Source organism: Equus quagga, chromosome 3 (assembly GCF_021613505.1).
Source record: "Equus quagga isolate Etosha38 chromosome 3, UCLA_HA_Equagga_1.0, whole genome shotgun sequence".
Taxonomy (NCBI): domain Eukaryota; kingdom Metazoa; phylum Chordata; class Mammalia; order Perissodactyla; family Equidae; genus Equus; species Equus quagga.
In genome coordinates this window covers 103,378,223-103,395,521 of record NC_060269.1, presented here as the reverse complement: position 1 = coordinate 103,395,521, position 17,299 = coordinate 103,378,223, and the positions used below count along the sequence as shown (strand labels likewise).

The following is a 17,299-nucleotide window of genomic DNA, read 5'->3' as shown; positions in this document are numbered from 1 at the left end:
ATGGGCAATTAGACTATTTCTCGATTCCCTTGTCTGTGAAATGGGAATAATATTACAGTTGTTGAGATATTGGATTAATTCCTTTTAAGATCTAGGTGAAATGCCTGGGACATAGTAAGAATTCAACAAATAATTCTATGGGATATTGTTTTACTTGTTCTAGCAGTTTTGCCAATCAGACATTATAGAATTTGATGTCGTCACATTTAGAATAGACAATAATAAAAGTAAACGTTTATTGAGTGCATACTATGTGCCAAGTTCTAATCTAATTGCTCTCTATGCAGTAACTTAATTCTTAGAACATTCCTGTGAGAGAAGACAACTAATATCCCAATTTTATAGACAACAAAACTGGGACAGAGTTTAGGTAACTTGCCTAAGATCACGCTATCATTAAATAACAGAACTTAGTATGAAGCCCAGTATTTTGACTCTAGAACTGAGCACTTAATCACTATACTCTTTTTACCTCTCAGTGAGAAATTTTAGCAAGCACAATCATAGACAGAAAATTCCACATGTAAAATTATACCCCCATGCTTCCACTGGAAAAAATAACTCTCAGAGGTATTTTGAGAAACTTGAAATGCGATGGCATACTGGTGTAGCATGCAGGGCACAAAGGATGTTGGCAATGAACTGGTCTGTTCTAGAGAGAAAATGGAGCAGTACCCTTATGAAAACAGAAAGTTATGGAGACTCCCGAGTTCCTGAACATACTTTTCAGTTTCCTCTGCATCTGTCCTAACATTTAATAGCCCCACCATGGTTTCAGCATCCTAAAACAGGGTTGCTAGTTGACGGAGTAATGTTTATAAAACCCAAGTTTGTCATAGACCCCCTGCCCCCCAAAATACATCAAGATCACTCCTTATGAACTGCTATGACAGCTGACTAAATCTTGAAGTTTTCCATCAAAACTACTTACCTAGGTAGTTGGGGGATGGGGGGTGAGTGTGTGGGCTTATGTATCTGTCTATGGAAGTATGTGTATTAGATGTGTATATGGGAAATAAAGTATCCAGAAATTTAACTTTTAAGGGAAGTGTAACTTTCAGTTACTTTTGATTTTATGTAATTTAAAATTTGTAATTGTTAAAACTACTTTAAAGAATATTTTAGACTTTAAAAATTATACTCCCAAAATCAACTTGCTCTAGAAATTTTACCGTAGTTGCAATTATAACTTAAAATTTGCTAAAGGGAATTAAACTTATTTGTATAATTCTGTTTTATTTTTTAATATAAAATTTCAGTTACCTTTTTTTTCACTCTTTACTGCCCAAATGTTGATCCCTCTGTTAAACACATTCACTTTAGACCTTTCTGAGAAAACTACCCTCAGACAGAAAGGCTTTACCAAACTGTAATTGCCAAGTTAATAAAGTGTGCTTGCAAAATGTGGATAGGTGGCAGCAACATTCACCAAAAGAAACCCAAAAAACCAGTTTTACTTCACAGTGGGTCCTTAAGGTCTGCACTGAGTCCTTAATTTTAAAGTGCTGTACAAATTGACTAATCTTTACATTTCCTAAGTTAACTCTGATGTCCACCAAATAATTATGGTATGGGTATTTATTGTCAAAGTCTCTTCACTTACGAGGTTCCGTATAGAAAAAGCAGTCATAGCACAAAAATATTTGCAACTGAACTGACCACTTAAAAATTAGTCTATATTCAACCCCACTCCAACAGCTTAATGTGAGCATCTGTCCTTCCATCATCCCATTGGATCAACATCATTTTTGGGTAAGTCTCACACTGTTTGTCAGATATTATAAAACAGAACAAAGCAAAATACACTGTTAATTGGTTGCAAAGTGAAAATGAAAATCTTGCAAAAGATGAATGGCTTTATGAGGTTGAGAGTGATACAGAGAAACCTCTCAAATTAAATGCAAAGCCAGTGACAAATGCAGAGTTAGACTAATTAACTTGACAAGCTTGATGATGTCTAAGAGAAGCTTGGGATGTCAAAAGTTAAAAAGTGGCCTTTGGAGAACAGATTAGTGGTTACCAGAGGTGAAGGGGATAGGGTGAGGCTGAAAGGGGTAAAGGGGTACATATGTCTCGTGACAGATAAAAACTAGACTTTTAGTGCTGAACACGATGCAGCCTAGAGAGAAACTTAAATATAATAACGTACAACTGAAATTTACACAATGTTATAAACCAATATGACCTCAATAAAGTAAGTTTTTTAAAAAGCCAGTAATGAAAGGTCACAAATTTTATGAATCCTTTCATAAAAATGTTCATTACTAGGGGCCAGCCTGGTGGTGCAGCAGTTAAGTTTGCATGCTCCACTTTGGTTACCTGGCATTCACTAGTTCGGATCCTGGGTGTGGACCTATGCACTGCTTACCAAGCCATGCTGTGGCAGGCGTCCCACACATAAAGTAGAGGAAGATGGGCACGGTTGTTAGTTCAGGGTCAAACTTCCTCAGCAAAAAGAGGACGATTGGCAGCGGATGTTAGCTCAAGGATAATCTTCCTCAAAATAAAGAAACAAAAATTAATCACTGGCAAATTTATAGAGATTGAAAATAGGTTAGTGGTTGCATAGGGCTGAGTGGTTTGGGAAGAAATGAAGAGTGACTGCTAATGTGTATGGGGTTTCTTTATGGGGTGATGAAAATGTTCTAAAATTGATTGTGGCAATGATTGCACAACCCTGTAAATGTACTAAAAGATGTTGAGGGGGTCAGCCCCATGGCCAAGTGATTAAGTTCACGTGTGCAGCTTCAGTGGCCCAGGGTTTCACCCATTGGGATCCTGGGTGCCGACCTAGCACCACTCATCAAGCCATGCTGATGTGGCGTCCCACGTAGCAGAACTGGAAGGACCTACAAGAAGAATATGCAACTAGGTACTAGCAGGCTTTAGGAGAAGAAGAAAACAAAAAAGATTGGCAACAGATGGTAGCTCAGGTACCAATTTTGTACACATTAAATGGAAAAAAAAATGCAAACCAAAACCACAATATGAACAAATTTCCACTTAGAAAAACGTTAGATACAATGTTTAAAATCGACAAAAAATTTGATTTCACAAAAGAGATGCAGATGGCAAATAAACACATGAAACAATGCTCAACACCACTATCATTAGGAAATACAAGCTAAACTAAAATAAGACACCAATATACACTTACAAGAATGGCTAAAAAGTTTTTTAAACTGACTGTACAATGCACCAGTAAGGAGAAGGTGCAACTGGTACTCTCATGCATTGATAGTAGGAATGTAAAATGGTACAGACGTTCTGAAAAACTTCCATTTCTTATAAACAAATGACATAGCAATCCCATGCTTGGGTATTTACTGAAGAGAAATGAACACATATCTACACAAGGAATTTAATACAAATGTTTATAGCAATTTTATTCATAATGGACCAAATTGGCAATATGCCCATCAACTAGTGAATGAATAAACAAATTGCAGTACATTCATACAGTGGAATACTACCTGGCAATAAAAACAAACTACTGATATACGCAACAACACAGATGAATCTCGAAAACATTATATTAAATGAAAGAAGCCAGACATCAAAGGCTTTCTGCTGTATAGTTCCATGCGTGTGACTACATAAAGCTATACGAACGGAAATGAGATCAGTAGTTGCCAGAGGATGAAGTCAGCGGGGAGAAGACACTGACCACAATGGGCCTCGAGGGAAATTTCTGTGGTTGTGGAAATAGTGTATGTCTTAATTATAGTGATGGTTACGCGACTATATGTATTTGTCAAAGCTCTTAGAATAGTGGTCCTAAGGAAAGGGTGGCTTTTGCTGTAAATTATACTTCAATAAACCTGACTTGAAAAATTAAGAACATTAGAGAGAGAGACCGAGAAACAAATCAACCAAATGCAATGTGGGAATTTTGATCAGAGTCTGGTTCAAAATAAAAACGCTATAAATATCATTAAGCAACAGTGAAAACTAAAATATTAATTGATTATTAACTGACAGGAAATTATAAAATCTGAGATGTTATAATGCTATTGTGTCAATGTAAGAGAATGTCCTGATTCTTTTATGTCCTTACTCTTCTAACATATACATATTAAAGTATATGTATATGTATTTTACCCTCATGAGGGGTAAAATGTCATGTTTGTAAGTACATTGAAATGGTTCAGTAAAAAGAAAGAGATACAGTTAAAGTAAATATGGCAAAATGTTAACAATTATTGAACCAATATGGTAGATGTGTAGGTGTTTATTACTACTCTTTCAGCTTCTCTGTATGTTTGAAACTTTTTACAGTAAGATGATGGGCAGAGTGGCATTAATAAAATTGCTGAAGTTCTCAAAAGTTTTGCAAAAATTTGTTATTCTGCAAAAGTCAAAAGTTAAAATGTTAGCAAATTACCATTGGAGAATTTTATCAGAAAAATTACACTCCAAAAATCAATTTTTTCTAGAAATTATAGCATAGTTGCAATTGTAACTTAAAATTTGCTAAAGTGAAATAAACATATTTGCATAATTTTGTTTTATCTTTTAATACAAAATTTCAATTATTGTTTTTCCTCTTCACTGCCAAATGTTGGTCCATTTGTTAAGTACATTCACTCTAAGTAGCCTTTTATGACAAAATTATCCCCAGATAGAAAGGCTCTACTATACTGTGTTGCCAAGTCAATACTGTAAAGTGGGCTTGCAATATACAGATAGGTGGCAGCAACGTTCACAAAAAGACAATTTTACCATGCAATGGGATTTAAAGGTCTGCACTGAGTCCTTAATTTTAAAGTGTTATGTAAATTGACTGACCTTCACATTTCTTAAGTTACCTCTGCCAACCATTTAATTCTTAGTTGCAATTATATTCTATTATGTACACATTGTTTCTCTTAACAAGAACACCACAATCACACTGTTCTCTGAGTCTCCATTCTTTATCCTATAGTTTACTTCTAGTCAACATAATTCTTACCTTATAAAGAGGAGTTTTTGTCATTTAAAATACATTTAGATTTTCAAAAGCTTACTACTATAGTTCTGCATTATAGTTTTAACCTTGCAAAGACTTTAATTACTTTGATGGTACTAGGCAAAAATTTAAATAATGTACATTTGTATTTATTGATGTGGAAATGTGCTCTAGATACATTATATGAAAAAATGAAGTTTATGAAACAGCTTGTACAGTATTAACCCAATTACATAAATATATACAAATAGAGAAAAAGTTCCAAAAAATGATGGTACCCATTCAAACAGTGCTAATGGTGGATGGTGGAATAGCATGTGCTTTTCATTTTCTTCTTTATCCCTTTCTGTTTTCTCTGAAATTTATATAAGTAAGTTTTCCATTTATAATAAGAAAAAATATGAAATTATTTAAATTTATGTATAGGATATGATATATAACATGTTTGTAAATTCAAGTGCCTATAGAAATTCATAAAAAGTAAAATGCCAAAACTGTAGCTTGCAGACAATACCTAATAGTAAGTGATTTATGAGGTGAAGGAAATAGGAAGATAAGCTGCAAGCAAAGACATGAGGCAGAAATGATGTGCTGTTGACACAGAGGAAATTTGTCAGATATTGTAAAGTGTTCATATTTGCAAAAAGGAACTAGATTATGCAGCACTTTCAATGTTAGAATAACTTTTCGCTTATTCCAATGGACAGTGGAAAACTGTATCAATCAGGGGTTAGTTACAGAATTCATGATGGCTAATTTAGGTTAAAAGGGATCTACTAAGAGTCATTTATCACACTGCAGAACTGAGCCACCAAAAGCCAGCTGCTGTATGCACAGTCAGGAAGCAAAATTGAAAAACTGGGAAGCTGATGCTAATGCTGGAGTCTCCAGAACCATATTGACATTGCCCAATCAGGAAGTCACCACAGTTACAAAACTGCCATGTCAAAGAAGTCACCACAAATAAGAAGCCTCCATGAGCAGGGAGCTTCCTTATTGCTTCTGGCTCCAGAAGTGCACCATACCTGCCGTGATAGGCATCAGAAAACTCATGTTCCATGCCTTGACTATCCAGGAAACTAGTGATCGATCGAACACTGGGACTTCTGATAACACTGCCGCAGAAAAATCAGATGCCTACAGACCACGAAAAACCAAAGGCAGCAAAGGAGTGAATTCTGTCTCCTTTCTGCCTTGCTAATGTTGAATGCATCCCAACTCCAGCTGCAAAGACGTCTGGGAAATGTTGTTTTTAGCTTTTCAGCCTCTGCAGTATAGAATGGCACACCAGAAGAGATTGGACTGAAGGTTCCACCAATCTACCTTATCCCCTAAACAAACACTAACGGACCTTAAATGAAGGGAAGGGGAAGAAAAATGTAGACCTAACTCTTGCATATATTGAATTTGAAATGGTGAAAACTGAATTTATCATTGCTGTATTACTCCCCAAGCTATCTCCCTATCTGAAATTTCCAGTTTCTGTTAAAGCTACTATTATTCTATGATTTACCTCATTTAGACACCTGTAGATGTCCTGTATCTTGGATGTGGCATCCAAGAAATAGTTCTCAGTAGTATAAATGTTTACTACACTACAAAAATAGTGTGGACATATAACTAGAAAAATTCTTTATCATCCTAGAAGGAACTCTTTGTACGCTGTAAACTCTAAGGCTGGCAAATCAAACCACTCGGACAGAGCGACTAACATCACTTCTATAGCAGTCATTCTTCACCACTTTTTTCTGTCCCAAAAGACCTAGTGGGAGTAACCAAAGTTACTAGAGGAGAGAGTATTTTTTAAGAAGTTTAAATTTAAAAGAGCTCTGTTTTGAAGGAACTTTTATGCCGTGCTGGAGCACATTGATGGTGCTCAATAAATACTTAGTGTTGAATGAACAAATGAAGGAATGAATCTCAAAAGCAATGAAAATCCATTAAAGTGTTTTAAGTGAGGAGCGACTTGATTAGATTGATTTTACATGAATCAGAGCAGGAAGAGTGGAAAGTAGGCAACTGCTTAGAAGCCTGTTGTAACTCTTCAGACAAGAAGTCATTTAGTCCATGCCCTCATTTCATAGGTGAGGAAGCTGTGATCTCAGAGAACTTAAGGGGTTTGTTCAGGGTCTCAGAGTTGGTTAGTGGCAAAATTGGCTTCTTTGCCAATGCCCAAACACTTTTCCTACTATATTTCCTTACCTACAAATTCATTATTTAACACCTGAAGCTTGAGATAGCTGTAAGAGGATTTCCGTTGTAATGGTGTAGTGATACAACGATGTTGGAAATTACAGACAGGTCTAACTGGCCAATAATATTTCAGCAGGATTTTTGCATTTTGTACTTATTTTTAGGGAGACATAATTTGAACATTGGTATATTAAGGATTAATTTGACTTGCAAATCAGCAAACCAAAGCAACTTACAGAGGTTGATAAACTAGATTTTTCTTTAATTTGGTTATTTTTTTCAAAAGTTAAGAAAGAAATAATTAACAAGATGATTATGTCTCAAAAATATTCCTATCTATACATTTTTCTAGGGGCAGTCTTTTCTCCCACGAAACTCTCTGGCCGTAAAGCCAGTGCCTACTTTTCTCATATTCCAATCACTGATCATTCCCAGCATCCTGTCTCCCTCCCTGCTGCTTCTTTTCATTTCTCAGTTCTCATCCCTCCTCACTTCCTCGCTGTGTTACGCCAGCTATCAGCTGCCAAGAAGGTCGTTTAGGTCATTCATCAAATCAGGAGGTTTTCCCTTGTCATTCAACTTACTTTCTTAGAACACTGAAACTGAAAAATAGATATGACTTTGTCTCAAAAAAATTAAGTGGGATTTATATTTTATCATTTGAAATTTGGGGTAGCAGGAAGCAGGTCTCAACTTAATATAAAGGCAAGGCAGTAATTCTGAATCTTCAACTCCCAAAATCTGTTTCAAACTGTCTTTATTATTTTTATTTTTTGAGGAAGATTAGCCTTGAGCTAACTGCTGCCAATCCTCCTCTTTTTGCTGAGGAAGACTGGCCCTGAGCTAACATCCGTGCCCATCTTCCTCTACTTTATACATGGGATGCCTACCACAGCAAAGCTTGCCAAGCAGTGCCATGTCAGCACCCAGGATCTGAACCGGTGAAGCCCGGGCCGCCGAGAAGCCGAACATGGGAACTTAACCACTGCATCACCAGGCCGGCCCCTCAAACTGTCTTTATTTTGATAATGCACCTGAACACTCTCCTCTAGTTCACTGATAATCAGTCTGTATTGTGCCTCACTTTGTTGACAATTTAGCTCCCATAGCTACAGCTGCAGATCCAGTGGAACCCATACTGATGGCGAAAACCACATGGTCTCTCCATTAGGAAAGGAAGATCAGACTGCAGATTCCTGGCCTGCTTTGATTTCCGAAAATAGGCTGCTCTAACTGGAAAGAATGCCCAGGCCCAGGCTATACTAAATCTAGAGTAATTCTGAAATATTGAGGGTGAAATAAGAAGTGGTGGAACTTCTCAGGACTCCTGCAAAACAACCCAAAATTCCTTCCAGTGTTCCCTTCCCCCAGCATTCCTTGCACAGTGTCGGGCCAAATCCAGTCTGTCAAGGACCATTTCCCACATGTAACTATTAAATGCATTTTGGCCCCAGTGTCGCTCTATAAAGCTAGAAAACTGTAGGGCCCCTGTCTGTGGATCATAGCATCAGTAATCCACAGATCAGAAAGCATAAAAGAACAAAATAAAAGTTTGAAAATTTACAGCTTTATCTGTCAGACGTATTTTGCCAAACATCCACCAGTAACTCACCAGTAACTCAAAATAGTGACAAAAAAGGGAAAAATGTCATGTTCCCATAACTGGTTTATATTTAGTGGACCATCAAAATGGGCATGGGATAAAGAACTCCATTTTTCTAAAAATTTAAACAAAGCTCTATCCTGAAATACTTACAACAGAAATAGTACCAATAAAATTATCCTATGAAGTAATTTTTAATGGCGTTCATTCAAATCATGCCTTCTGGGGATAAAAATGGACAGCAATAAACAAGAAAAGTGGAAGAAAACAAATGCGACTTTGATGTCCCCTCTAAAGTCCATAATCTCCACATCAGTTCCTTTCATGCTCTGGTGATGTTAATCTTCTGTTTATTTTGCTGCTGTAATTTGAAGTACATGTAGTTTACTCAGAGATTGCCCTCTTAAAGTTGGTCTATGCCTGTTCTTTCTTACCTCACAAAAAGTAAAGGAAAAAAATGTGTGTGTGTGTGTGTTCTGTTGGTGGTTAAAAATCAAGTTGGGACTTCCTCTTTGAACAGTTGCCTTTTCCTCTCACGTAAGGGAGATCTCATTTTCTTTGAGACTGGATACAGTTGAAAGTAAACCAGACACCAACGAGAGGGTATGATGGCTAAGAAGCCCCCGAAACCAGCCCCTCGAAAGATCTTCCAAGAAAGATTAAAGATTACTGCTCTACCATTGTACTTTGAAGGTTTTTTACTAGTCAAGCGGTCAGAATACCAGGTAAGTCTATGGATGATAATGTTAAACTAGAAGCTTCTGTCTTAATATAAAATTTATTTCTTGATGATGTGAGGTGACAAGGGCCTCCTTGTTTCTGTTGGAATTAAGTGCTCTTACTTGAGCTCAGAAATATGATTCCAATTTTTCATACTTTAAATACAATGTGTGGCTTAAACACATACGTGCATGTATGTGTGTATTATATATAATAACGTAAGGTCCTAATGTTGTGACTAATGCAAAAAATTCAATAAGCTAAATTCCCAAAGAATTAATTTAAACATCACAGAAGATTTTAGCTTAGAAGATAAAATGTTTCCTATATTTTCTCTGCAATTTACTAGTGTGCTTCCACGATGATGTCTACCATTAAGATAAAATGATACTCTGATTGAAATGAAACTTTCTGTTCTTATTCTCAGTTGTTTCAAGTTTACAAATAATGATCAAATTATTTTTTTAATGGTAAACTTTTGTAAAATGTTGAAAATGAGAAAATTGATACTGTTTCAGATCAGGCGTAGTTATGTCTTCTAAAAACACTGTTCAGGATAGTGACTTTAAAAGATAAAACTTAGGGTGTGTTGTGGGTAGTATGTACACTAAGCTACATAAATACATTCACTCTAAGAAAATTAAAAAAGCACTCCATGTTTTTATTTATTTATTTATTGGTGAGGAAGATTGGCACTGAGCTAACATCTGCTGCCAATCTTCCTCTTTTTGCCTGAGGAAGATTGTCCCTGAGCTAACCTCTGTGCCAGTCCTCCTCTATTTTGTATGTGGGACTCAGCCACAGTATGGCATGATGAGCTGTATGTAGGTCCACACCTGGGATCTGAACCCAAGAACCCCAGGCCACCAAAGCAGAGTGCGTGAACTTAACCACTGTGCCAGCGGGCTGGCCCCCTACACTCCATATTTTTAAAACGCAAAAATGAAAACTTATAATTCATTAAAATCAGTGCTTTTAAAATATTAATTGTGGATAATTTGAAATTAATGAAAGAAATATGAAAGTGCCTGTTACCAAAGAAATCATTGACTTTGTCAAATTTTATGAAATTTTAATATTAACTGAAACTAGGAAAAATTTGTGTTTTGAGAAATGCCATAAGAAATGTTAAATAATGATAATAAAAATATATTTCCTGAGGATTTATTAATACTTATGGAAAAATTGTGTATGTGAAAATATTTGTAATAGCACATTCATATTTCTTGCATATACGCTCAGATCATTTACTATTAGAGAGTAAAGACATGGTAATTTGCATTCTTTTATGGGTGTTACACATATACTAGTAATATTTGTCAGTTACATTGGAATATATTTTGGCTGATCCTATATGCTTTTAAAGTGAATTCAATCTTGTCACCACAAGTTAACCACATTGTTATGCTTTGCCAAGAAAGAGGAGTTGGGAAAAATAAATTTCTAATTTGTAATTTAAATTTGGTTATTCACTGAATGTTTTCCAAAGTATATTTATAATAACTGTTTTTTTATGGAATTTTTTTTCTTCTAAGATCGCCCGTGATCTAACTTGTGTTGCCAATCTTTTTTTCTTTTTTTCTCCCCAAGTCCCCCAGTACATAGTTGTATATTCTAGTTGTAGGTTCCTCTAATTCTGCTATATGGGATGCTGCTTCAGCATGGCTTGATGATGATGCTACGTCAGTGCCTAAAATCCGAACTGGTGAAACCCCGGGCTACCAAGGCAGAGTGCACAAACTTACCCACTCAGCCACAGGGCCACCCCTATCATAACTGTTTTTTATATCTGGTTCCTTTTAATGTTTAAAGAAGGTGTTCCGTTGGTATGGTTAGCAGAAAGAACAAGGATTTTAGAGTGTCAGTAAAACATGTCTTTACCTGATAGCTTTGCCACTTTTAGCTTGTGACCTTATGCAAATTACTCAGTCTCCTTGAGACTCAATTTCCTCAACTATAAAACGGAGAGAATACGACTTGCCTCCCAGTGTACAATGCCTGGGATATAGCCAGCGCTCAATCAATTTATCCATTCAACCAACGTTTATTGTGTGCCTCCTATGCACCAAGCAGCACACTCAGTTCTGGAGAATGTGAATAAAACACAAAGACCCTACCTCCAGGAGGCTTAGTTTAGTAAGAAGTGAAGACTCCCTTACTCGATTGCTCTATCTTTTCTTAGAAAGCATGTTTTGAAATGGAAAGAATAAATTATAGGTATAAATATTTCTGATGAAATTAACTTGTCTTCCACTTGAATTCATAGCAAAGTATCTTTTACTTGTATGTCAGGGAGAAGAGAGCAAGAGGACATCAATAATATCGACTTATAGGGTGCTTTCAGTTATCAAAGGGATAACGTATATAAAACACCTGGCTCACATTGAAAGCTAGATTCATTCTCCTTCCATTTTGTTATTTATTGTATTCTTGTAATAAAACTGATAAAATCAGTTTTGAGTCCACAAGTAATATGGCTCAAAGGAGAGCCACAGTGACAGAGTGCTCGAAAATAGGAGGTATGAGAAAAAACTGAAGAAAATAGTGGGATTTCTAGGCAAGAAGCGGCAAAGTGCCAGGGAACCTTTAAAAGGAAGGTGATCCAAGGGTATACCAAAGGTCATCTTTGGGGCAAATGGGCGAGAGGAAGTCGGGAAGCAGAATGTTAAATGGGGTCTTTGCTGAAGGAATTCAGAACACTTAAGTTAGAGAAAATGTAACTAAGGAGTATTTTGGTCTGTAATGAGATTACACTTTGAGAAGTGTTTCTTAGCTGTTTTTGTGACAGGGGCACTTAAGAATTTAAGGAGGAGCATTGCCCCAGGAAAAGATGCCAACATACATCATTTTAAATGCAATTCCAGAAGGTTCGTGGATCCCAGGTCAAGAACGCTTAAAAGTATATCATATTCATGGGGCTGGCCCAGTGGCCGAGTGGATCAGATCGTGGGCTCTGCTTTGGCAGCCCAGGGTTTTGCTAGTTCGAATCCTGGGCAGGGACATGGCATTGCTCATCAAGCCATGCTGGGGCGGCATCCCGAATGCCACAACTGGAAGGACCCACAACTAAAAATACACAACTATGTACCAGGGGGCTTTGGGAGAAAAAGGAAAAATAAAATCTTAAAAAAAAAAAGTATATCATATTCATGGAAAAGACAATGTGAGAAGATTTACTTAAACCACAGTGCTAGAATTTTGGATTGATCAGGAATATTTAGTTGACAGTAAGAGCTATTAAATGCCACAACAGGATACCAGTGGCAACACAGTTCTTAGAAATGTGGAAAATTCTCATTTTTCTGGAGCGGTTATAAAATAAGAGTGAGTTTCGGCAACATCTAATAGTTTCTTCAATCTGTAACGTGCTAAAATTAGAAACGATGTGTACAATATGTCTTCTTATTAGCCTGGACATAAGAGTGTGATCATCATAGTAGTATCAAAATAACATTTCTCTAAGTAGTCTTCTAATTGCCACTAATTCATTTAGAAAAATCTTAGGGCTATCTCAGTTGCGCTCTCAAACATTCTCTATGCCAGTAATTTCCAAATTTTTAAAATAACATACTCCTTTCAAGAAAACATTTTTGAGCACAGATCTCAAATAAGAATATTAATTTATTTAGAAATTATACGTGTGTACTCCTATACTAATACTCCCAGCAAATTATTAAATATATGCAAAAATGGAATTAAGAAAAATGAAATATAATTAGATATTCTAAAAGTTTCTTCCCAAATGGGAGTATCTTGCACACCTCTGGGGTTTATGTGCCCTACTTTAAAGAACACTACACAATATCCTTCCTTAAACAAAGGTACAGTACTCACTCACAAGAAAAAGAGTGGAAGCTCTTTACTGGGGACACGGGTTAGAGAGGAACTTAACTGAATTTTGCCTTGTAACCCGTTTTTACTAGTTACTTCAATGAGAAAAAAGCCCTGGGGAGCCAGGGGATACAAATAGCAGTCCAGCTATGGAACTTGGGCAATTTCTTTAAATCTTTTCATCTGTTTCCTCTTTTGTAAAATGGATAATTACTCTCTTGCGTAACTGAATGAGTTGCTGTGATGATCAAATGAACAATATAATAATGGGTATACTTTCTTGAGGTGTTGACATATGGCAGGTATCATGCTAGGCTCTTAATGTCTTGTCACTCTGATCCTTACAATAACTATTCTGGGTAGAGATTATTTTATCCGCTTCACAGGTGAGTGAATTGTGGTCACAGAGGTAAAGTTCAACGTTCTTTGCCTATTAAGGAGTCTGGGCTTTTATTGCAAAGCACTTGACATCACGCTGCCTCTCAAACTTAAGTTCTAGTTCCATTTGATTGCGGGCTTCCAAAGGTTGGGGATGTCTAATCACTAGGTTCTTTATCACACTGAGCTCAACAGTAAGCTCAGTAGACTTTCAAAATTTGTTTGATTGAATAAAAATGAGATAGTGACCTTAAACTCTAAATACAAGGTCACCTAATGATTATGAAGCTAGCAATAAATTAAAAAATTCCATTATAGTCCTTTTATCTATTTCAGCGATTCAACACAAAAAATTGCTAAAAAATAAGAAACTTTGTGCTAAATGTATTTCATTCAACAATGTCTACTTCAAAATTAATTTTTAAAATATTTACATATCTCTATAGATTTAAATACATACCTAGATGTTTGATATTGATATTGATAGATGCCTCAAATTATACTGGTATTCATGAGAGCTTATCAGAAACTAAATCAAGCCTGTGATCTGCAGATCTCTGCATACTGAATATAAGTTTGATCTATTCTTAGGTTTGTGGCTGTGGTTGGAGTTCACAGGGCCTATTGCTATTTGTAATCTTCCTTTTCTTCTGGTCTGTCTTTACTCTCAACTCAGTGCCTTTGTTCTTGCTTCTTCCCCCATTTAATAAACCCTCCTAATCCTTTCCCTGAATCTGTATGTTTGTTTACCAGTAAAACTTCCATTTTTCCCTGATTAACTCTACCCAATTCATATCATTTTCTCATGACTGATCACCTCTTTGATTTTGCTCAGGCATACAGATGGATGTCTGCGCATACATCCAGAAGGAACTCAATAAAACTTGACTGGCCATTAGTAATTTTAGTATTTTAGTTTTTCTATCTTATGGCATGTTAATACTAATGAAGCTAAGTAAGAAGATTAATAAAGTGCTTGACTTTGACTTCAGGGTTTACTCTTGCTTTTTTTCCTCCAAAAATCATAGATCTCAGATTTGGACTTGATTTTAGATACCATACCTCAGTAAAACTATACAACCCATGATTAAGTTCTCTAACCAAAATGCTTACCTTCCAGCCTGCTCCCTCTCTCCCTCACCCACATCCTAGTTCCAAAATACAGTATAGCATTGACTTGCTCCTTGCATTCAGAGGCTTACCACCAGAGCAGAATGCAAAAGGCTTAAAAAAAGAGATATGATTTTAAAAAAAAGCTCCCAAGATAAATTCAAATGGTTTTATTATTTAATCACGTCAAATCTGAGAAAAGTAAAGTGTTTTTCAGCAGAGTGACAAGACACTCATGGGTTTTACAGAACATCTGCCCAATCATAAAGACAGTATATATTAGCAACTTCTCAAGCCAAATTTCTCACTGCAGTTTTCTATCTCTTTATTTAAGGCAATTTGAAAGGACGATTTTATATAGGAATGACAATGGGTTTCACTGTTCTGGTTTACAAACTATCCTCTCCTTCATATACATAATCCCATTGAAAGAGATCTATTTTAGATGCCACCACTGTCACACATACATACTAGTCACCATATGGGAAAAGTATTATATGGATAATGAAAAATGCAAAGTACCTGTTAATAATGTGAGTGATGAGGCAATGTCTTTTTTTTTTTTTTTCTTTTAGTGGCCAACATTTATGGAACACTTGCTATGTCCCAGGTCTTTTGTGCTTTACCTACATTATGATTCCATTCAATCCTTCAACAACTCTGAGGCAATAGCAGGAGGCTGGTTTCCCTACTCCAGTTCTTGGTCCCTCGACAGTGAACTCTCACACAGGAGACACAGTAATTATTGTTATTGTTAGCTTTATTACTACAATTCAGTGGTTTTTAATATATTCACAAAGTTGTGCAGTCATCACCGCTAACAAGTTCTAGAGCATTTTTATCATTCTAAAAAGAAACCATGTGAGCACTTACCACTGAGCCTGCCCTGTAGATTTTTACTCATTTGTTGGGATTTTTCCTCTCCCAAGTTTGAAACCAATTGACAATTAAGACACAGGAATCACACAAAGGAAGATCAATTAGTTAGTTTTATTATTAATAAAATCTATTGATATGTGGTTTAGATTTAAGGCCAAAACTGTGCTAACACTTTACCCCAGATTTAGGTGGCCTTGAGCTACCTTGAGCCACTGACTCAGTTTAAGAGCCATGAGCCCACACCTCTTAGAGGCCCTTTGCCAAATGGCAGGGAACAGAGCAGAACACCCACTCTCTCCTGGGAGGCTGAGCTGAGAGAGAACAGAAAGGGTCTCAGTTGAACATACTGCCTCCCAAACTCACCTAGTAGTTACTCAGTCCTACTCTCTACAGAGGGGATAACTCACTCTGGCAGCACTGTGCAGGATAGATTGGAGGGTGTAAAAAGGTGGCAGAGACCAGGTAACAGGCTACTGCAATGCCAACAACACTTTGCATCCTACATGAAACAAAGGAAACAAAAGACTTCTGATAGGGCTGAAATTATGGTTTGTTCTTTTGCCTTATTAAGCTGCTTGACTCTGAGATGTGTCAGGTAAAAATCCAGGTATCTGGATTTCAGAAAAGAAAGAGTCTCTTTGCCCAGTTTTATAATTACTCCTTTGGGGACCATCTATTGGCTGATCCTTCAATCCTATGCCCTTTTTTTTTTTTTTTTTTTTTGAGGAAGATTAGCCCTGAGCTAACTACTGCCAGTTCTCCTTGTTTGTGCTGAGGAAGCCTGGCCCTGAGCTAACATCCGTGCCCATCTTCCTCTACTTTATATGTGGGATGCCTACCACAGCATGGTGTGCCAAGCAGTGCCATGTCTGCACCTGGGATCCCGGCCAGCGAACCCCGGGGCTGCCAAGAAGCAGACATGCGAACTTAACCATTGTGCCACTGGGCCGGCCCCAATCCTATGCCCTTTTGAATTGTTTTTTTGGGTTTTTTTTTTTTTTTTTTTTTTGCTGAGGAAGATTTACCCTGAGCTAACAGCTGCTGTCAATCTCCCTCTTTTTGTATGTGACCTGCCACCACAGCACAGCCACTGACAGATGAGTGGTGTAAGTCCACGCCTGGGAACTAGGCACAGGCCGCCAAAGCAGAGTGCACTGAACTTCACCACTAGGCCACCAGGGCTGGCCCTTGAATCATTTTTTTTATGGTAATTCATTCTCAGTTCAGGAATTCTCAGAGGTTCGTTATATTGGATTATCATCAGCTTTCATTTGGGAGGTAGGATGGAGTGAAAAGACCACAGGGCGTAGACAAAGAAATCTTGCCCCTAGTTCCTACTCTTGCCCCTGAATTGATTGCTGCAGGAATACTAACAATTTGTTCAAGCCTCACTGTATACACTCCCCTTTGAATGTGACTTTTCTGCTCCTTCCATAAAGAGGTTGAGTCTATTTTTCTACCCCTTCAATCCAGACTGGGTCATGCTTTGGTAAGTGTGACAAAAACAGAGGATTAGAAAGTACTCACATGTTGGGCTTTGCCCTCTCTGGCTCCTGGGAATCCCTCTGCCAGCATGTGAACGAGTCTGGGCTGCTTGCCTGGAGGATGAGATTGTACGGAGTGAGACTCCAGTTGTC

The 17,299-nt window shown here is 37.1% G+C and overlaps 1 protein-coding gene across 2 annotated transcripts in view; it reads left to right on the top strand.

Moving 5' to 3' along the window:
• The first annotated feature begins 9,324 nt into the window (after positions 1-9,324).
• Positions 9,325-17,299, top strand: part of STAP1 (signal transducing adaptor family member 1) — a 42,850-nt gene continuing 34,875 nt past the window's right edge. For both annotated transcript variants that reach the window (XM_046655886.1, XM_046655885.1), the window contains exon 1: positions 9,325-9,469. In XM_046655886.1, the coding sequence (XP_046511842.1) occupies positions 9,350-9,469 (120 nt within the window). In that variant the 5' untranslated portion in view covers positions 9,325-9,349. The remainder of the gene's footprint in view (positions 9,470-17,299) is intronic.